This window comes from Myodes glareolus, chromosome 20 (assembly GCF_982192425.1).
Source record: "Myodes glareolus chromosome 20, mMyoGla1.1, whole genome shotgun sequence".
NCBI classification, from domain to species: Eukaryota; Metazoa; Chordata; class Mammalia; order Rodentia; family Cricetidae; genus Myodes; species Myodes glareolus.
The window spans coordinates 14,961,157-14,984,727 of NC_142045.1; the positions used below are offsets into that span (position 1 = coordinate 14,961,157).

At 35.6% G+C, this 23,571-nt stretch overlaps 1 protein-coding gene across 3 annotated transcripts in view; it reads left to right on the forward strand.

Annotated features, from left to right (window-relative positions):
• The window catches only part of Bche (butyrylcholinesterase), a 66,585-nt gene extending 43,327 nt beyond the window's left edge, over positions 1-23,258 (forward strand). For all 3 annotated transcript variants that reach the window (XM_048424554.3, XM_048424552.3, XM_048424551.3), the window contains 2 exons: positions 7,670-7,836; positions 19,064-23,258. In XM_048424554.3, the coding sequence (XP_048280511.3) occupies positions 7,670-7,836; positions 19,064-19,188 (292 nt within the window). In that variant the 3' untranslated portion in view covers positions 19,189-23,258. The remainder of the gene's footprint in view (positions 1-7,669; positions 7,837-19,063) is intronic.
• The last annotated feature ends 313 nt before the right edge of the window (positions 23,259-23,571 follow it).

Consider the following 23,571-nt stretch of genomic DNA (forward strand, 5'->3'; position numbering starts at 1 on the left):
AATATAATGAGTCAAGATGTTGGACTTAAGTGGGCATTTGGAAAACTGAATTAAGTTTCCATTTAAAAAACAAGGTTAAGAACTAGTTACATGGCTGAGACTAGGAAAGCACCCAAAGTCAAATCCATCAGAATGAATTCAGTTCCTGAACCAAAGCTGTGAAAGAAGATACGAGTCCTCTAAGCTGTCATCTGATAGCCACACACTCTGGCATGACGTACAGCAAGATATAAATGAACCACATAAATATTATTAAGATTTTTTTAAAAGTGCGAACAAATTGAAACACACATATGACATAAGAAACAATGTATTGTATTACATAAATAATGTAGATTTCAATACATTATTTGAGGACTCATTATTTTTTATTAATTTTGGAATAGTTATATTTCTAACACGTTTCTCAAACATTGAGAATAAAGGAATGTTTCATTTTCATTTTCAAAAATATTTTATGTTCCATGAATAACGTTGAATGTACTTAAGATATAGTAAAAGTTCTGCTGATAATTCACTCAGTTCTCGTGGCACAAAGACTTTGGTAGACTGAATTTTTCCTAGACCGGTGCTAGACACTAAGCGCATACACCAGACTCTTTCCTTATCTACCGTGGGAGAAACAGAAGGAAAGTGAATGCAAACCAGGTCGTGGGCCCCTGAAGGGCAGCATATCTGTCACCGCCTTCATCTAGGACTTTCCAGACCTCAGACTTGTGACACTTGGTTGCTATGCAATATGAACAAACTGATTATTGTTATTCATGTGTATGTACAAAAAGAAAAACATATTTAAATAATTTTAGATGTTTTAAAATTAAGTTTGCAAAATGTCGTTAAGTGAATTATATGAATTTCTTTATGCCCTGGACTTTGATATGGACTAAAATAGAGAAATATTTCTTCAACTATGGGCGATTCAGCCACATGGGTTTATCTTGTAAGTTGTGCTTGAAAGATTCAGTGGCATTAAATTTTTTATAGTTGAGCATGTAATTATAATAAATGTACTAATTCATTAAATTAAAAAAGTCATTTTGACATATTTTAAACTATTTAAAAGATTTTAGAACAATTAATTATATGAGATCAATATTAAAACTTGATCAAATGAATAAAAATATTACAGTAATAGAAAATCCCCCTAGAAAGAATTTAAAGTGCACTTCATGATCAAATTTAGCCTAAGGAGTTTTGTTTATGCAAAATGAGGCACAGGAGATGATCTTGGAGAAAATCCAAATTTATTCCTTCTTGTCTGTGGTTTATTCTTTTCTGTTTCACTCATTTTGTGGTTTAGACAAGAAAAGTCTCCATAAACTTCCTGTTTTGCCCACTGATGGGCATTCATTCACACTGAGATTAGATCAGGAGGGTTCTGACTTCACCTGTGGATCATTCATGTCATTCGTGACTTGATGAGTAACTGCATTGTGGACAATGAATGAAATGCAGAACTAATAAGGAGACATACTGGAGAAGTAGTCCAATTAAAGTGCCCTGACCGACCACCCTTTGCTATTGGTCCAGACTCTTTTTAATTCAAGGCATGCATTGTCATGTATTCTGCCTGATTCCAACAGCATGATGTTATACCACTGCCCAGTCTCAAAGCAATGGAGCCAGTTGGTCATAAGAGGCAACTCCAAAATCATGAATTTGAGTGTGTCTTTCCTCCTTCAGCTGTTTTACTCAGGTACAGCTCTAGAAAACTAACATGGCTGGAGTCTCTCCTGCTGAAACGGATTATGTCATGTGTTTATTTTTACCATGTGTGTAAAGACAGAACATGAGTTTGTTTACTATGTGAAAATTGTTTTGCCTGTTCATTATATAAATATGTCAAAATAATGGAAACAACGTGTGAACATTTTCATTAGCTAGCAACTCTGCTAGTCAAAAATTGAATGCCTTATTTTCTCATGCTCTCCTTGCCCAATTAGACTTTAATTATTCCTGGTGGCACTAAATTCACTATATCACTTTACTTTGTAAAGGTGAGAGTTTAGAGATACTTTATATTTTGTTATTGATGCTATTGAGTTAAATATGAAATTATCATGGGAAAATAATGAGGAAATGCGGCATATTTTTAATACTTTCTGAAGTCACAGATTTATGAAGCAGAATCTTTCATTAATTGAACTTGAACCTTTCTGCTCAAGGTGGAGAAACTATCATCTTAACATGTACATTTTTTGCTTGGAAGTTTTCATATGAGATCGTTCACAGATCGTTCTATATTACTGTTAAAAGAAGTTAATTAAAAATAACTGCTGTGGTGCTTTTTATTTTGAAAATAACTGGGCCTTACTTCCTTTGAAGGATTCAGGCTTGACTTCATTCCAGAAATAAGAAAATCAAATGTTGGCTTGCGTGAGCCTTAAACTTTATGGAGAAAGAGAGGAAGCCAGGGAGAGTGGTAGAAAGAAATAAAGCGAGAGACCCTGAAGGAGGGAAAGCAGAGGGGGGGGGGGGTGAGCATAGGACAAGACTGTCTTGCAGTGATCAAGGTGTCTGCTTCAGTGTGATCATTAGGGAAGGATTCCCAGAGGATGGAAGGGCAGAACCGTTTCAGTAAGGACCCGAGGAAAACAGATCCTAGGCAAACTGCAGACTGGGCTTTTCTAAAAAGTGTCTGTGTTCACATTAACATATTGACTCACATTTTTGATGCTTCTAGGAAAGCACTATTTTAAATACAGTGTGAATCATTTGGAATGTAAAGTTTCTGTCAGTAAATAAAGATTAATCATTAAAATTTAACTGCATACATACACCTACATTTGGATCTCAAATTTAATGTGGAAATGACTCATGAATAAGTGACCGTAGCATATAAATTCTTGCTTTATTTTATATTTTTAAATTTATAATCATTTAAATTATGCATTAGGGAGTGTACCAGATAATAAATCAAGAATTATATAAAATTATTAAATCAGTGACACTATCATTTCAACTTTTTAAACTTTATGCTAATGACTAATGGTTGGCTGTATATGGAAGGGGCAGTGTGATAATTCAATGCCCAAGTACAATCAGTTAAGATATTCAACGTGGTTTCTCCTTGGCATTACACTGTATGTGGAATCCTGGAAACCCTTTCTGGTAGGTTTTGATACCATCTATAGTATGTGAGCAATGGTCACCTTGCCTCACTGTAGAACAGCATGGCTTAGTGCTCACACTTGCTCTTCCATGTACTTATTTTCTAACCTTCCTCTAGTGACACTCTGAAAGTCATCCCACCACATAGTGATGGTAACTATATTCATCTCACAATATTTTAGAATTCCCAAGCAAGAGAGACTTTGACACACTTATATTCCTATGTCTGAATTATTTTACTTAGTGTAATATCTTCCACATCTCTCCACTTTTGACTATTTATAGCATATCCTTTTAATGTAAAATAACATTTCCTTGCATATATGTATATATATACATATATATAAAACACGTATGAAATATTTATCTCATCTATCCTTCTATAAACGAGAAAGAATACTGATTCCATGTCTAAATGTGTTAGTTTAATTTTACTTGCTGTGACAAAATACTCTGACAAAAAGTCACTCAGGGAATAAAGAGTTTGTTTCCGCCTCCAATTCTAGGCGAAGTTGCACTGGTAGAAGCCTGAAATAGCTAGTATCGGCACATCCAAGGTCAAAAGTAGCAAGAAGTAAACATGCATGCTTAGTACCCAACTAGTTTTGCCTATTTTCATATTGTCCAGGGTCCAACTAGGTGATGCTGTTGCCCATTTGTAGGCTATATATTCTCTCATCAATCAGACAGTCAACATAATCTGCCCAGACATGCCAAAGGGCCAAATTGTTTTCAAGATGCATTATTCTCATATATTATGCAAATCTGGACAGGGGCTACTAACAACCTCGGGATCTTACTTAAGCTTGTTGATCGCACTGTTGTGTTCTTTTCCTTTAGACACCACGTTGATGGTGTCACTGCTCATGTGGCCGAGCCCACTCCCTTCCTTAAGAATCAGGCTGGCACATGAGTGGAAGTCTTGGTTTCCTAAATGAGTGAGTGGTGTTTTTCCCAGATCTTGTCAACTCCAAACCTCCAATTATCAGTATGGCTAGCCCCACTTAAAGCCACTCTTTTGACCAAAATTATTGCATGGACTTGATGATATATATACCTCGTGGTATAAAGTGTCAGACATAGTGTGAGAATCCAAAATGTATAATAACTACAAATAAAATCTATGGACTGTATTTTAGGTAGCTAGAAGAATTTTAATTATGGAAATGATGTGTTTGAAGAAATGGTTATATATAATATGTATTCAGTACATAAATGTATCGAAGAGTTACATGATACCTCATTAGTATGTACATACTCGTTTATCTTTAAAGCTAGAATAAATACTTTACTTTTTTACATTGCCTCCTGCTATTCCAAAACTTATCCACATTCTCCTTTTCCTATTTTCAAGTCTCCATTTATAGTCATATATCACTTGCATTGCATTTTATTTATTTATTCCACTATCTCAAATTTTATTTTTATTGCTTTTAATTATTGAGCTATATATTTTTCTCTGCTCTCTTCCCTTCCTCCATCTTCTACTGTATCCCATGATTCCCACACTTCAAATTTACTCAGGGGATCTTGTCTTTTTCTACTTTCAATGTAGATTAGATCAATGTATGTCTCTCTTAGAGTCCTTCTTGCTGTCCAAGTGCTCTGGTGTTGTGAATTGTAAGCCGGTTTTTCTTTGCTTTATGTCTAAAAGCCAGTTATGAGTGAATATATATCATATATAGTATATATTATATTTTTCTTTCTGTGTCTCGGTTACATCACTCAATATGATTTTTAGAATAGATAAGTAAAAATTCAGTACTTCTTATTTTGCCTGTTCAACATGCAATGACTGGGCAAGCTCGAGTTAGGTATCTTCATAAGTCGTGTTCCACATTATTTTGAGACAGATCTCTTACTGACTCTGAAGTTAGATGATTCAGCTAGACTCTCTGGACACCAAGTTCCAGGCTTCTGTCTCCTTCCTCTCAGCACTGGATGTTGTGGAAGAGCTGCTACAATGGGTTTGTACATGGACATTCTGGATCCAAATTCAGCTCATTGTGTTTGTGCAACAAGAACTTTACTGAGAGCCATTTTCCTACCCCAAATTTATGTATCTGAATTCTTCTGCTAACATAAGAAAGATTATGATTTTATTTTGCAAGAAAGTTGCAATATGAAACTAAATGTCCACTATTTCTTAACAGGATACAGTAAGTTAATACATGTTTTTAAAGCTATTTCATAAAGAGTATATATATATATATATATTCCCAGATATTTATAACTGGCAGAGTATGTTTCTGTACCATAGGCAAAAAGAAAGAAAATCTCTTTGGTTGGTTAGATAGGATGTCTCCTAACCTTTCACACCTACATAAAACAGTGATTATAATAAGTGAGCTTTAGAACATTTTGTATATCTCAAAGTGAAAAAAAGATCTGGCAATAAAAATAAAGGATAGCCTACTGTTTCTTGGAATTTTTTATGTTGTAATCACTTTCAAGTCTTTATTTTGTGACAAAGGCAGAAAATGTTTTATAGAAATAGCAAAACTCAAGATGTTGGAATGTATTTTATATGTGAGATCTAAATTACATCCTGTTTCAGAATTGTGTGTCTGGGAAATACATGGCATTTCACAAGTTTTTAATTGATACAGACAGGAAGAGAATTGCATCTCTTTTCAAGTTTCAATTTGTGGAAGATTTCCTTAAATTACAGAGTAAGTTGTCTGTCACTTAAAAGCTGCTTCAATCATGGTTTTGAAAACCATATCTGCATTCACAAGCAGAGGAAATTTATTGCCCCCAAGTTATAGCATGGGCCATCATAAGTCATTTCAAAGGACAAGGTTTGTTAAATGCACACTGATGCTGCCATTAGTGTCCTGCTTTCGAACCCAAGAGAAAGTCAGTTCTGTCTCAGCCACCCATTGCATCAGCTAGGAAGGCGTGTGCAGTGAGTGCATTGCTGTAAGTTAATTAGAGAGGACGTAGAAGGAAAGTGTGCAGTTTACAACACAGAATCGCAGTTCTGAGTCGCACCAGTGGTTCCCCTCGTTTAACAGCCAGCCCCCAGCAGCTGGACCTGTTTGGTTTCCACAATGTTTAGAGCAAAGTAAAGGATTCCATGATTCTCCCGGGCTGTGCGCCATCTGTGATCAGGCTTCATTTTCCTCTTGACCTCCTTCAAATAATATCCTCGAGCTGGAGATTTCTATACTAGAATGATACCGATTTAGCTTAAATGACTCTGCTCATTAATAATCCGTCCTAAATCATCCAATTCTGCATAAAATCAACTAGTCCATCGGGAAGCTATTTCTTGCTAAAGCTCCTAAATTCATGCCTGAGTACGCCTGTGCCTGGGACGATATGTGCTTTGGTTGTGTTTATTTAATACAAGTTCTTGGTACAATCTGCTTCTAGATAACTATTTTGATGAATGCTACATTTCAGAGTTTCCTCTCAATCTCAAAGTTTTGTATTGCCTAACTCTGCTTGTAAATTTCTATTGAATAACTATCTACAAATATATGAACAATGAAGTCTTTCATACTGTTTCTAGAAAGTTCAATGAGAAATTTTCTTCTGTAATTCTGCATAAAGAAAAAAAATAAGAGAAAGGAATGGATTTCTTATTTCTACCACTTTAATCCTTTCTTTGTTATAGAAATATAAGAATGCACCTCATAGGCTTAAATAGCATTCTAATTACCACAATAAAAAGTGACCCCAAATCCCTCGAAGAGCAGGAAATTTCACAAGTGCAATCCCACTGTTTTCTAAGTTTGTCATATATAATGCTAATATCTAACCTAGCTTCTTGGCTCTTAACTGTGAAGACATTGTTTATCATTTTTGGACAAAACAACAGATTCAATATTTACTTTTGCTCCAATTCTATTCCCTCTCTGTCTTTCCCACATGTCTTTCTGGCTTATGTTTTTTATTATTATTATTATTATTATTATTATTATTATTATTATTATTATTTACTCCAAATCTCATAGTGCCAAATCCAGAGTATTATAGAGGATTATACATAGAACATAGTAGAGGCAATGCAGTTTGAGACGGTGGTAATACTATGACTAGAAAAGCTTAAGTCTATAATAGAAGAAGATAATGGAATAAAAGTAACATTGCCTTTTCTGAGTGTGTTTAAGTGAGAATCAAGAATTCGCCAACACAAATAGGTATTTGGTGTATTTTTTTTTTTTTTTGCGGAGGGGAAGTAATAAGTGTGGGGGAGTGGATCTGGTGGAAAGAGGAAGTGAGTGTGATTTGGGTTCATTGTATGAAATAATCAATAAGAGTATTATGTTGGAAAAAGAGACATTTTGAAAAAATTAAAATGTGTTTTTATGTTGCACATAAGTACATGCATGGTCTGTATAGTTTTCATTAATATTGTGACTGAAGAAACTGAAAAGAAAGCTCATTCATGCTTGACATCTTAAAACCCAGTTCATTTTCTCTTGCCATCATCAAATTATGACCACAGGTACTCTAAAATTATTGTTTGACAGTTATTGGCAATTTCAGAGAAAAATATTTTATCCAACAATGATTTCATAAAATCTCTAACATCTCTTTAAATATCTAGACATCCCAATGGGATCCAGAATGATAGCACAATGTGGCCTGTCTTCACAAGTACGGAACAAAAATACCTAACTTTGAACACAGAGAAACCAAGAATAAACTCGAAACTCCGTGATCCACAATGCCGATTTTGGAAACTATTTTTCCCTAAAGTCTTGGAAATGACAGGTATGTGTTTTTCTCATTTGTTTCTTTAGTAGAGAGATGGTGGGTTGTGCAAAATTAGGGGGAAATGGACTATTGTATTTTGAGAAAGTCTTTACTTGATCCTAGCTCAAATGCTAAAGTGGGGTTTAAGTGACTTTCTAAATAGAAAGAAAAAAAACTATCCACTTGGATGAGTAGGGAAGTGACGAGGATCTGAGAGGACATGAGGGTGATAACCTTTCTTCCAAATACGCTGTATGAAAAAAATGTTTACAAAAATTATGGATAGATAACCTGGAAGACGATTTCTGTGCAAACAGGAGGATGTGCGTTTTGTTCCCAGTACCACATAATACCCGAGTTTGTGGCCATGGTACATACTTGTAAATGCAGTGCTGGAAGGCCAAGAGAGGAGGACGCCCTGGGAACTCTATTAGAGTCAATGTCCTCCAGGGTCAGTGAGAGAACCTTTCTCAAAACGTATGGAATTTGCTCACATAGAAAAGTACACATACACAAAGAAAAATATGTATTCCTTCTCAAATGTGGTTAAAATTAAATGTGCAATAATTGTTGCCTTAGTTATCTAGGTATAATTACTAATTTTAATCTTGGAAATATTTAGCGTTTATATCTCTAAGATACTTTATTAACTAGGATTATTTTTCAGCATAGTTCATTAATTTTTCTCTCCAGAAGTTAATATTTTTTGCTTTTATTATTATTAAATTTCAAGGCTAATGCTAGTTGAGTACCAGTCTACTTCCATAGTGCATATTAATTCTTTATGATTCAAAGTTTAATATTTTATTTAATTTGCAGCCATCTCCTATTATCAAGAATTTTGTTTCAACTCATTTTAATTTAGACTTTCCACGTTTATCTACAGAACGCTTATTAATGAAAAATGATGGTAACATTGTCAATTTTATTTTTTAATTAAATTTAAATTTTATCTGACCATCTAAACATATTTTCTTTGGTGAGAAGTATCATACTTATGATCAAAATTAAAAATGTGTGGAATTGTTATCTAATGTTAGTTTAATAATCATGTTCTATTTGTTCATAATTTAATGTTTTATTTTTATTAAAATAAAATTTCAATGACCCGTCACATTGTCAAAGTGTGTGTCTGATATCAAAAATAATGCATATTGTTGATTTCTTTTTCAGAGAATTTGGGTTAGTTTTTTAAAAAAAGCATCTCGGAGAAGTGTCATTATGCTTATTATGCCCTTTGATTGTCGACATTGAGCAACAAACTTGTAATTGTGTACTTTATCTGTTTGAAAGAGCTTAATGATATATCTGTGCTCTGAGCAAGACCAAATGTTCTGTGACATAAGATATATCCAAAGCTGAGTCTCTGTGTCCCTTGGCAGAGCAACAGTGCTGTCCTTGTGTTCTCCGGGTGTGAGTAACAATGAGGTAACTCACATGATCTGCCAAGAAACCCAAACAGATACCATTGAACATACCACAAATCCCAGATTCTGGTCTCTGGAAGAGATCAACTTAAAGGAGAGGGTCAGGTTCTACAGGGAAGAATTAGTAATGAGCGTCTGAGTAGGTAAATGTAAGTGATTTGATTCTTTAGTTATTAATGTTTCACGTCTGAAGTACCAGTGATTTTGAAAGTAGGATGCAAAAAGATCTATTTGAAATCTTTCCTGTCTTAAGCTTTAGTTTAGGTTAACTTATACTGCTTCTGAAAGCTGTGAGCATCTCTTAAACTTAAAAAGAAAAGTTTATAGAACATCTTAATTTTCTTTGAGTTAAATTTAGTGTTCCTTAAAATATAATTTCATATTTGTTCGATTTCTAGTGTATTCTGAATATTCCTCCAAATGAGTTCAAATTTAATATATTTTCTAGGAGTTTGAAGAGATGACTCATTGGGTAAATAATTCACTGATAAAGCACAGAGACCTGAGCTTGAATTCTTAGCACTAACTTTAAACCCCACACACACCCTAGAATATATATAAATATATTACATATATATATATATATATATATATATATATATATATATATATATAAACTTGGATTATAACAAACAAACCAATAAAGAAGTGAAGGCAAAACTGGAGGGTCTGAAAAGCTGAGTATGATATCTTCCAACCCAACACTGGACAATGGGGACAGAGACAAGTAGATCTAGGATGGGGGATTCTTCTCAGGTCATCCAGTGATTGAAATATTATTGAAAGCACTCCCACATCAATCTATGACACACCTCCCGTAATACCCAAATAATCATCCACAACTATGCACCCATCCATGGTCATGTGTGTGTGTGTGCGTGTGCGTGCACGAACACGCACACACACACACACACACACACACACACACACACACACACACACACCATAACACACCACAAATGCATAGAGAGACCAAGACACTGAGAGAGACAGAGACAGAAATAGATATAATTATGCTGACGTGCCCATGCCCTGGGTACCCTGTTTCTTTAGGAGACAAGCCTTGCCCACTTCCAGTCTTCTCCTTTCTGTCTGAGACAAACTGGTCTTCACTTTCTTCCTCTATCTGTCTCTCTCTGTCTCTCTCTCTCTCTGTCTCTCTCTCTCTCTGTCTCTCTCTCTCTCCCTAAGTTTTCTTCTGAAGAGGTACCCTTTGCCTTCCTTTTCCCCACTCCTCTTCCCTCTCTGTCTTTCTGTCTCTTTACATCTCTCTCTTTCTGTCTCTTCCCCCCATGTCCCATAACTTCCCATATCCTCTCAATACCCACTAAACAAACTCTCTGTACCCAAGCTCTCTCTGCATGGCCTATCTGTCTGTCTCCCACCTGCTGTGGGACCTGCCAGGGCATATGTGCCATAAATCATAACAGAGAAAAATTAATAATGTATCTACACACATAACTTAAAGTTAAAGGCAAATAAATCATATCATTTGAGGGACAATGTATTCATTTAAAGTTGTCACATTTAGCCAAGTTTAAGGTTATAGTCTGTCTTTTATAAATACATAATGTTAGGAAGAATTCGTTTGTAGAATATATATTCAATCTACACCTTACATTTTCAGATATTAAAATTTGTATGATTTGTTGGATGGTAGTAATGCGTGCCTTTAACCCCAGCACTGGGGAGGCAGAGGCAGGTGGATCTCTGTGAGTTCAAGGCCAGCCTGGTCGACAAGAGTTAGTTCCAGGAGACAACCCAAAACAACAGAGAAACCCTGTCTCGATAAACAAAAACAAACAAACTTTGCATGTTTTATCTTTAAAGGTTCATATATAATATTTTAAGGCTTGGACTGAAGTTATTTTTTTTCTAAAGGTAGATCTACCAGCAAAAGAAACTTTCAAAGAATTACTACTGACTGCCTTCCTTGAAACAGGAAATGCTTAGTTCCCTTCAAATGAAAGAGCAATACGCTTTCCGAAGCACCACTTCAGTTACAGTTTACATAAGAGCAATAAATGCTCTCAAATTCAATGATTCTTAAGATTCGTTTAAACACATAGCTTCCAGCACTTCACTTCTGGGCTGTCCTTCAGTCCATGCTTGACTATTATTGCATGTCCTGTAAGAAATACAATGTCTCATGTTTGTATGAAATATTTTTCTGTTCATATTTCTCCAAGAATACTATCATATAAAAAGTCATAGTTATTTTTAAAAGGAGCCAAATTATCCACTCATTGTCATAAGTGATAGAAATATAGGATGAAAGTTAATAGAAAATATATTAGCTTCATTTTATCTCACAAGGAAACACATTACACACAGCAGTTTCTCGTCTGATGTTTGAGTAATCATGGAGCATTATTGTTGCCAATCTAAAGAAGACCCTATCTAAATTTAAGTGCTCTTGGGGTCTGTGGAGAAGACTGGCTGCTTAGTGTTTTGATTCCCTAAATCCATGTAAGTACAATTAGTCTTTGAAGGTGGAGACAGAGGATCCCTAGAGCAAACAGGAGATCTACACGGTAGTATGAAATACATCATACAGACATGTATGAAAATGAAAAAAAAATTAAATTGCTCAGACAGTCTATAACTTGGTTACTTCCAGAATCATTTACTGATAGTTCCAATTAGTTAGCAATGTTAAGATTAATAACTGAAGATAAGACCTTGGAAAGCTAACAGGGAGAAAAGTGCTACCATAGTTTCATTATCAAAATGTGAATTTACCATCATTAAAAAATAAATAGACAAAAGTTATCTTTATGATCAACTTTTATCTTTCTGCCATAGACCATGGAGGCTTCACATTGCTCAACCCAAATTTATTTTATTTTTAAAATTTTGATTAATTTTTAAAATTTCATTTTACATTCCATCCACTGTTCTCCCACCCCAACCTGCCCCTCCTCCTGCACCGGTTCCCACCTTCCTCCCAGCCCAAACCCCATCTACTCCTCCCAAAGGCTAAGGTTATCAAAGTCTGGCACATTAAGTTGGGGCATGTCCAAGCCCCTCCCCACTGCATTAAGGCTGGCCATAGCATCCCACCATAGGGAATGGGCTTCAACAAGCTAGCTCATGCACCAGGGATAGATCCTGGTCCTATTGTCAGGTGTCATGCAGATAGTTCAAGCTTTACCACTGTCTCCCACAAGTGGAAGGCCTAGTTTGGTCCCAAGGAGGCTCCACAGCTGTGGGTCTAGAGTTCATGAGTTTCCATGAGCTTGGTTCAACTGTCTCTGTAGATTTCTCCATCATGATCCTGACTTATCTCGCTTATATTCCTTACTCCATCTTTTTGATTGGATTCCCATAGCTCGACCCTGTCCTCGGTTGTGAATCTCTGCCTCCAGTTCCGTCATTTGCTGGATGAAGACTCTATGATAATAGTTATTGTATTCACTAATCTGATTACAGCGGAAGGCCAGATCAGGCATCCTCTCCGCTATTGTGAGGAGTCTTAACTGGGATCATCTTTGTGGGTTCCTGGGAATTTCCCTAGCACCAGGTTTCTCCCTAACCCCATAGATGCTCTCTCTCTCACAACTTCTCTCTTCCATTCTCTCCCACTCTGTCCCTGAAGCCTATTTTAATAGGACTCATTCTGGCATCTCATTTAACACCCAGATTATGACAGGAAAACTAATTAGCCTTTGACTTCCCACATAAAGAGTTATCCATATTCTGATACTCTCTGTAACTTGTTTAACTTAGGGAAGTAAGGCAACAATTGGCTTGGGAGCTTTTCAGTAAGCCTCTGTTCAGTTCATGACGGATGGTTTCAAAATATCGAAAATCGTTGTCTGTCAACTTGAATACTTCCTCTAACTTTACTTCTATGAGAAATTTGGAACAGTTCACACGTTTTCCATTTCCTACTAAATATTTGTATCCTGAACTCACATAATGAAATTCTAACTTTGAGGGTAGTCGTTTTCAAAGAGGGGTCCTTCAGTAGTCATGAGATTGGAAAAGAGGAGCCTTCATCTGTGGGATTAGTGAGTCTTCTTATTAAATAAGATAAAATAAATGGAAAAAAATAAAACAAAAACCTGGGTTGACTTTCCAGTTCCTATATATGTGAAGACACAATAATGAGGCTCTCATTTTATGCACCAAGAACAAAATCTCACTTAAGTTTTGGTGACTGAAGCTTTGACTTTTCTCCTGAGAAATGCAAGATATAAGTTTCAGTTGTATTAGATGTGCTGTGCTCCAAGGAACATAAACCACCCCATATCCTGTCTAAGACAAACAATGATGATCATCTTCACAGAAAAGAGAACCTCATACTTTCAGATGAGACACAGACATGGGAGAAAACAATGATAACAAAAAGTGAATTGAAAAAGTCAGTTTCTATATAGCCTCCTCTTCTTTATTTCAACACCCCCATGAAACATCAAATAAACAAACGATTATTCATTTATCTTCCCCAATCAGTCCAGAGGCCCCAAACACAGACAAATAAAATAAGCTATTTATCTTTTATACTTAGTGTAACATATTTTTTGTCATTTGAAGCAATTTAAAAGCAACAAAATCAGTCATAGAACCAAATTGTAAAAAATAATTAAATTCAAAATTCAAGATGTCAATGTTTTTTACGGCTGAGTAAAATTCTAATGTGTATATGTTCCACACCTTTTTTAACCATTCTTCTATTGAGGGGCACCTAGGTTGTTTCCATGTTCTGGCTATTACAAATAGTGCAGCTATGAACATAGTTGAACAAATACTTTTGTAGTATGATAGGGCATCTCTTGGGTATATTCCCAAGAGTGGAATTGCTGGGTCCTGAGGGAGGTTGACTCCCAGTTTCCTGAGAAACCGCCACACTGATTTCCACAGTGGCTGCACAAGTTTGCATTCCCACCAACAATGGATGAGTGTTCCCCTCACTCCACATCCTCTCCAGCATAGGCTTTCATTGGTGTTTTTGAGTTTAGCTATTCTGACAGGTGTAAGATGGTATCTCAAAGTGGTTTTGATTTGCATTTCCCTGATTGCTAAGGAGGTTGAGCATGACCTTAAGTGTCTTCTGGCCATTCGAAGTTCATCTGTTGTGAATTCTCTGTTCAGTTCAGTACCCCATTTTTCAATTGGGTTATTTAGAGTTTTAGTGTCTAGTTTCTTGAATTCTTTGTATATTTTGGAGATCAGACCTTTGTCTGATGAGGGGTTGGTGAAGATCTTCTCCCAGTAAGAAGGCAGCCATTTTATCTTACTGACAGTGTCCTTTGCTTTACAGAAGATTCTCAGTTTCAGTAGGTCCCATTTATTCATTGTTTCTCTTATTGTCTGTGCTACTGGGGTCCTACTTAGGAAGTGGCTTTTGCATGCAAATGGATGGACATAGAAAACGCTTTACTGAGAGAGGTAAGCCAGACCCAAAGAGAGGAATATGGCATTTATTCACTCATAAGTGGATTCTAGCCATAATTAAAGGTCTTTGAGCCTATTATTCGTAATCCTAGAGAAGCTAAATAAGAAGGTGAACCTGAAGAAAATCATGAAGTTATCCTCCTGAAGATTGGAAGTAGACAAGAGTGCCAGGCAACCTCGGGTGCATGGGGGGGTGGGGGGACTGTTGGAAGGGGAGAGGGTTAGAGAGAAGGGAGGAGGGGAGGAATGGGGAAAGCTGGGGGGACTGGGATCGGGGGGAGGGAGGAAGGATGGATATGGGATCAGGGAAGAATATATCTCAACTAAGGGAGTCATTTTAGGGTTTACAAGAGACTTGATTATAAATGGGATCCCAGGTCCAAGGAGAGATTCCCCAGATTGTTCTCTGGACAGAGGAGAGGGTGCCTGAACCGGCCTTGGCCTATAACCATACTGATGAATATTTTGCTTATCACCATAGAACCTTCATCTGGCGATGGATGGAGATAGAGACAGAGACCCACATTGGAACACTGGACTTAACTCCCTAGGTCCAAACGAGAAGCAGAAGGAAAGAGAATGTGAGCAAAGAAGGCAAGACCAGAGAGAACCTTCATCCGACGATGGATGGCCATACAGACGGAGACCCACATTGGAGCACTGGACTGAGCCCCCCAAGGTCCAAATGAGGAGCAAAAGGAGGAAAACATGAAAAAGGAAATCAGGACCGCGAGGAGTGCGATCACCCACTGATACAAGGGGACTGATCTAATGAGAGTTCTCCAAGGCCAGTTGGACTGGGACTGAATGAGCACGTGATCCAACCAGATTCTCTGAATGTGGCTGGATTCTCTGAATGTGGCTGGCCCGGAGTCTTTCTGAAAAGCCATTGACAATGACACTGGGACTTGTTTCCTCTACATATACTAGATTTTTGGGATCCAGTCTGTTTGGACACTCACCTTCCTGGACCTGGAGGGAGGGGGGAGGAACTTGAACTTCCCACAGGGCAGGAAGCCCTGACTGCTCTTAGGGATGGAGAGGGAGGAGGAGTGGGAGGGGGGAGTGGGAGGGTGTTGGGAGGAGGGGCGGAAATGGAAACTTTTATAATTTAATAAATTTCAGACAGTTGAAAAAAAACAAATAAAAAATTTAAAGAAACAAAAAAAATAATTAAATTCCAGGGCTGGAGAGAGGGTCCAGGAGTTAAGAGCATGTGCTTTTCTTGCAGAGGACTTCGTTCAGTTCCAGCACCTGTGTTGGGCAGTTCACATTGTTCTGGAACCCCAGCCCCAGGACACTGAACACTGGCTTCCATTCCCTGCTTGCATTCCACACACAAGCACAAACCCCCACAAAGACCTACACACAATGCACATAATTTTAAAAATTTTAAAGTAACTACATTTAATGTAAGTGTTTTAGTGCTAAGTAGCCAATTAATAAGTTACATAACAAGATGCATTATCAATTACACTTACTTGGATTTGTATGTATGAGGTCACATTATATTTATGTCCCACTAATATACCCTAAAGATTCAGATGGAAATTGCTTGCTTATTTATAAAGAACGTTTCTATTTTCAGGAAATTCTTAAGTCCAAACTATCACCTAAGTTGAATTTATTTGTTTATTCTATTATAAATATTTAAGTTTTCTGTTCATTTCGCATGGTAATATTAGACCACTATTGTTGAGAAAATAAAAACAGCATTATTTATTATTTGTCATATTACATAGGGACAGTTTTAACTTCCCTGAATTTAATTTTATTCATACATTTCTAATCATTGATACTATATTAAAAAGTTAAACTTTTTTCTTTCCTGTTTAGTATAAAATGTATTTGTATTCATTTGAAGGTATTGATATGTTGCCTAGTTATAGATTAATATGAATGAAACCGCTGTAACACTCTTTTCAGAATATCACTTAACAATCTTGCTAAAAATACAATAGAATGTTTTCTTTGGTGGGTAGCTGGGTGGCAGCTAGTAAAATATAAATGCTTGTATATAACCATTAAAGAAAAAAGAGGCAATGAATTTGAAAAGTAGCAGAGAGGGGCATATGGGATCATTTGAAGGAAGCCAATGTAATGTGAAATGGTGTGATTAATTTTAACTAACATAACTGAGAATAATTTTCCAAAAGAAACTGAAGTTTTAAGACATTGGTTAACACAAATTATATAAGATCCCTGTATTCAAAACAAGAAATGACATCATCAATTATCCACAAGATATTAAAAGTTGGAAAAAATAATCTCTAAATAACTAGTCGGTTCAAGTAGATTGCTATCATTATGGGTTGGCATTTAACAAAATCTTGTCCAGGATTGGGAAGTATAACCAGATACGGAATAGAAATATGATTTCCCTTCTTTACATCTTCATCAGCTAATATGATAACTGCTTATACAGTGTATGCTCTGTTCCCTAGCCCTAGAAAGGGACTGTGTAATCCATAAAGCCCCTCATAAAAATGGCGCATGCTCACTCACACTAAATTGGCAGAGGCACGGTACAGGATTGTGGAAAGCTATTAAGAGCAGACACCTGCACTGAATCTTAATAGGAAGGCATCCTGGAGAGGAGAGCCGGATAACCAGGGACCTGGGACGACGTGTCCTCTGCACCGTGCTAAGAAATTTCAATTCTGTCTTAAGCACAGCTGCTTAGTAATTTCAAGTGGAGCTCTGGCAAGTCCCAGTTGTTGATTCCTGGATGCATTAGCTTTTGCGGCATGTCAGGCTCTCCTGAATTGCATTATGAAACACATCCACACCGTCATTCCATTCCTCAGGCCTCGCTGCTTTTGTTTGCCAGGTCCTCTCCAGAACATGCTAGTTTTGTTACTTTGTATGTTAATATATTTCATCTCTATTTATTTTTTAAAAGTATTCCAAATATGTTTTTCTTTAGTATGAAAATATTAAATGTTAAATTTGCCTCTGACTGGTAATTTTTAGTTGAAGAAATGCCTAAAATTCTGCAATCGATTTTTTCTTATTATGATCTATAATTTAAAAATACAAATATAAAAATATAAATAAAAGAATTATATTTTACATATTTCAATATAATCTCTTCTGGAACAAATAACGAGAGCTATTAATTTTATGCATATTGGTGAATTTTATCTTATTCTTAATGAACTTTAGACACAGATTACTTCTATAGTTGTTATTCATATCCAAAACAAATTTTTAAATTTATGTCACATATCTATGTAAGCTTTTTTGCTTTTCAGAGTTTCTTTATTTTGCAAACACTATTGAAAGTGACAAACTGAAGACAATGGATGAGTACTCTTTGTTTCACCGAGGTTCATATGACAAAAGAAACAAGTTTAATTTCTCACATAGACTTCTATTATAGGGCATCAGTAGAGGGGATCCTTTCAAGTACTCTCTCCACTAAGTTCTAGGGAAGGCTCTTCTTCACAAAGGTCATCAGTCCACGAGATGTTAAGATGCTCTTTGCATCGTAATGTCCCACTCATAAACTCGTGCCACAGTAGCAAGAATAAAGAAATTATATTTTTATATATGATTCTGTCTATAAAATAGAATTCTCTCTAACAACAAATGGAAAGTATACATAGATATATTCTTATATTGAGGGAAAGTCTACTTCAATATTTAATGATGTTTATCAATAGTTACCATAATTTTAATACCAATCTTCTAATTTCTTTTTTACTTTTCTAAATGCTTGCAGTTGATCCTCTTAGCAATTTCATTCTTAAAATTTCTTTTCCCTTCATCATAAATGAATGTATACATGGGGAATAATGATTAATGGCATAACCATCAGATGAAACTACATATGATTCACAGGCTAAATGAAGGCAAATATTTTCTTAGTTATCTTTGTGTTTTACAAAGGAAATATTAAACTGCTTTCTGTAGCCCACACTGTAAACAACTGAACATCATATGGATGAAAATTTATTTTAATTACTGTAAAAGCCTGTATGGAATGATAATTATGAAGTTCTCATTATAAATATTTACTTTTATAAATACTTTAAGTGAAGATAATACCCCAGTGTCTATGTGTGACTAGATTTTGAATTTTGAAGATTTTTTTCTATGGCTTTAAGAGTTCATAAATAGAAGTAATATCTACATGTCTTCGGGAAAAAAAGAACATATAATAATTTCACATGATGCAATTTATGTTTTCACATTATTTTATTTTATATACCTTTTAGTTCTATTATTTAATAAACTGCATAAAGTTTATTAAAAGCTTTTTGGGTAGTAATAGAAGTTCATAATACATAATGAAAAGTAAACCATTGCTACGCTGTATACTAGCAGAAAATGTCATCTATAATTAAAATTATTTTTCAGGTAATGTAAACAGAGATTAAACTTTAGATTAATGCAATGAATTCTGTGTTTTACAGGAAATATTGATGAAACAGAACAAGAGTGGAAAGCAGGATTCCATCGCTGGAGCAATTACATGATGGACTGGAGAAATCAATTTAACGATTACACTATCAAGAAAGAGAGTTGTATGGGCCTCTAATTAATAGATTTACCCTTTATAGAATATTCATTTTCCTGTAGATGAGAACAAAAATACCAGTAGCTCTCTCCGCACATACCAAGAATGCTATTATACAGCAGAGAAACAAATGCCAGAGGAGAGTATTGATTCCTCGCGTCTTTCACTTAGTATCTTACCTAACCTTTCAGAACCAAGTCACCATAAGTTGATTTATTAATTTATAGAATACAAACTGTGGGAACTGTGTGTGTATAAATACCACGTGCTGCTCTGATCTTGCTTTCCTGGATAACCTTATGTGTTCGCCTCCAAGAAGCACACACTTTTTGTTAACTCCTCCATTTTCAGAACCACATAGAAAAAAGTATTTTGAAAAACTGAGTCAGATTTTGAAACACTAGATGTTATAGCTTATATTAGTGTTTCCTACAATTTGTTTATTAACCTAGTGTTAATATGAAATAATAAAAAAACAAAAAATTGGCTAGTCATATATACAGAAGCAAGAGAGAATAGAAAAACAAGAGTCAGAGTATTTGGGAAAGGTGATAGTGAGATAAAACATGACTAGTACAAACTCAAGGAATTTCATGTACCATTGAATAATCAAACCAACTTGCTATCCTGCATCAGAAACATGTTTCAGGCATCAGTTCCTGAAAATGATTTGCCATATGAAGCTGCTCCCATACAAGAATTCCACAGCAAAAAAATACATTGTTTAAAAGAGAACCCTTTGCCTCCACACTGTGGTTTGGGGTGGACCCTAAAATCAGTTTATAGGAACTCTTGGATATTGTGCCTTTAACAGATTCAGAGATGAAACAAATGTTCGATTTAAATTATTTATGAATTGAATATATGTGAATCTAAACTCGACATCAGTCAGTCCTCTCTTGGGTTAATAATGAGAAACTGTTACTACAGAACTAAAATCATAGGGCTCTCACCTAATTTAGGTGATCTTTTGATTCGTTTCTCAAAATATGACAATTAAATGTGTCTTTGATTATAGAAGGATAAGTGTGGCTAATCCAGGCAGCTTAGACCTTCATTTTGATCAATTACTTATATGCTGAAAAATTATTTTAGTGGATTAACCTTCAAATTTTGATTTATGAGAACTAAAGCAATAAGCCTCATCTTTTAAAAAAAGTACCCTTCTTATAATATCTGATTTTTGAAAAATAACATACTGAACGTTATAATGATGGGATAATTTTAAAAAGTAAAGTAATTAAATTCTTATCAATCTGATAATTTCTTGGATAATTATTAATATAATTTTAGGTGTGACACAATTAACCCAATGCCTAATAAATAAGACGATCTATACATTGCTGAAGAAAACAACAAAATTAATAGTGAAATTTCATAGTGTGGTTGTTTATACTGAACTCAACAGCACCATCTTAAAAAGCAGATTATATAGGATGGAAAGGGCTTTGCCTAAGTAGCCTGAATGTAAATCATTATTTACTATCCTTTCTCACTGATAAAGAATAAAGAAAAGTTCATCAGCAGTTATAAAAATGCATACAATTGTGTATTAGGGTTCTTTAAAGGAACAGAACAGATAAAATAAATACATATATTAGAAAGACATTTATTTGAGTGGTTTAGCAGAAATATATTAGTAGTTCAAGAATGGCTGTCTCAAACTTGAAAGGCCTAGAATATAGAAATTGTTCAATAAACAAGGCTGGAAGTCTCAGCATTCCCACTCAGGTGCTGGAAGCCTCAAGAAATACTACAGAGCTTCTGGGCTTTTGTCTTTTTTGGAATCTCCAAAAGTGGATTCTAATATTAGAGAAGGGATGTCACATTAACAGAAAAGATGAATTTACCTGCAAGAATTAGACCAAGCAGGTAAAATGAAAATTTTCCTTCTTCCATATCTTTTGATCTGAGCAGGCACCATAAGGTGCATCATGCATTTAGGATGGATCTCTCTGTTTCAAATAACCTGATCAAGAAAAATCACTCTCAGGACTGTCCTGAAGCATGGGAATAAGTTAATTTCAACAACCGTCAAGATGACATCAAAATTAGGCATTACAAATCCATCCCTTGTCAGCCTGACATATAGCTAGATTTCCTCAAGCAATGTTTAATTTCCAAAAGAAAGCAATAATCAAGTCATAATTACACCTAACAATCTATAACTGTCTCATGAAGAACTGTAACTGTATTATCTATTTTAGAATAGCTAGCAAAGTCCCTTGAAGAATCCTTAGCCTTTTAGTGTCTTTCAACTTAAATATGACAATATAGATTTACAACACTTAACCAATGATATTATCTCAATTGATGTTACAGTGCATGCTAAAGAAATAGAGGGAAGAAATTGAAAATATCTGTGTATACATGCTAACATATTGTTAATAAGACAAAAACTCATACCAATTTCAATCATTTCTGCAAATGAATCTTGGCCAGTATTTATAACTACATTTCTCTACTATCCATTTCTTTTCCTCCACGTTTAGCAAGCAGCTTACCTTTATGGTTTTCCTGGAGGTAATGCCAATTAAAAATTAATATCCAATAGGCTATGCAAATCAATTGTTTATTTTTCCTCAATGCTTAGTTCCTCTAGTAAAAGGCCATATGTCCTTCTAGAAAATGATAGGCTAACAGTAAAACTCTTCAGTATGCTAACACAATCCTAACTCAGGGGGACTTGGCCTTCCCTCATTCAAGAAGGTCTAGGTTTTCTAACTGCCTCAAGTCTAGAGATTCCTTATTGAGACAATCCAATTTATCCTTTCTTGTATTCGTTCTAAAGTTTTTCTTCTTTCAAAGATGAAACAAATGCTTAGATAGACTTCTATTTATTTTCTTCCTAGAAATACCATGTTTCACTAGACAGTACCAAAGATCCCTATGGGTCAGACCTTTGCACACATTGCTTTGTCTGTGTGGCCCAATCCAATCCCTACGCTTGTCTTGCCTTTGACAATTCAATGATGCCACCTGACCTATGCATCTCAGTGGCCCAATTAAACCCATTACAATTAATTCATGCATTGAGCAGCAGCATCTTCAATCCTTAGATCTGACATAAGGAGAAGGACAGTAAGAAGGCTCTTCAAATGGACTGGAGCCCCTCTGACCATTTTCCATGCTACCCACTCACTGTTTTCTGTAGTGCAGGACGTGTATTCTTGGCCCTGCCACTGTGAAGGAAAAGAGTTTTACAAGTTTATCTACTCCAGCGTTCCAAATTCTGAGTCTTAAAATTCCCATCATCAACAATAAACCCTTTCAACATAGTAGGCCCACTCAGTTTCCTCTAAGTAGAATATCATTTGAGAAATAGATCGGCCTACCAATTGTATAAACCTTTTGTACTCTTTTTCAATTGTGAAAGCTTCCATATTAAACCGAGAATTATCATTCAGTGGGTTTATATCAATAATCTGAGCCTGATCCAGTTTTATGCTCCTTCTACCATTCTACATCCTTAAAGTCCATTCCCACACACATTCCCTGGACCTCTACTTGCATGAACTAGAAAGTTCATTAAATTCTTTAGTAGACTCTTTCACCTCAGACCTCACTTCTAGGAGTGTTCTTAGTCTCCTTAAGGGTCTACAGAAAATAATTAGTTGGCACCAAGGGACATCTGTATGGTCCTGTCTAGAATTTTCTTCAGGGAAGGTAATTTTGAGTTCTTTGTACAAAACAGGGTCAATTTTCTCAGGCAAGGATGGAGAGAGCAGTACTGGGAGGGATATGTTTGGGATGCATACTCTGCTAAGTGAGATGATAAAGCGATTTGAATGAGAACACCCCTCCTCCACGCACAGGCTCGGCTATTGGAACTCATGATCCTCAGCTGGTGCTGTTTGGGAGGTTTAAGATGAACAACCTTGCTGCAGGAAATGTTTCACAGTGGATAGGCTTTGAGATACCTAACCTCATTATTCTTCTAGTCCACCCTTTCTGTATCGTGCTTGTGTTTGAAGATGTAAGCTCTAAGTTTCCTGTCACAGGCACCATGATTGCTGTTTGCTACCATGTTTTGCACTAGAGACTGTTATCTCTCTGGAAATCTAAGCCCAAATAAATGTTTCCTTCTATAAGTTCCCTTGGTCATGGTATTTTATTATAGCAAGCGAAATGCATCATGCATACACATATTCATTTATACAAAGAGCCTCTTCCATCATAGAAGTAGATCAAAGATATTTGTTAAAAGGCTTCATATGGTAAAAAAATAGAAAGCGAGAAAAATAGTAGGATGATCACATGATATTCATCTAATTAATCATTACAATTAATGCAAAATGATGTAGTATATCTTATAAAAGAAATATATAGTCATACAGTTATAAAATATGAATATACACAGCTCCTCTCATGTACATTACATTTGAGCCAGAAGTGGCAACTATA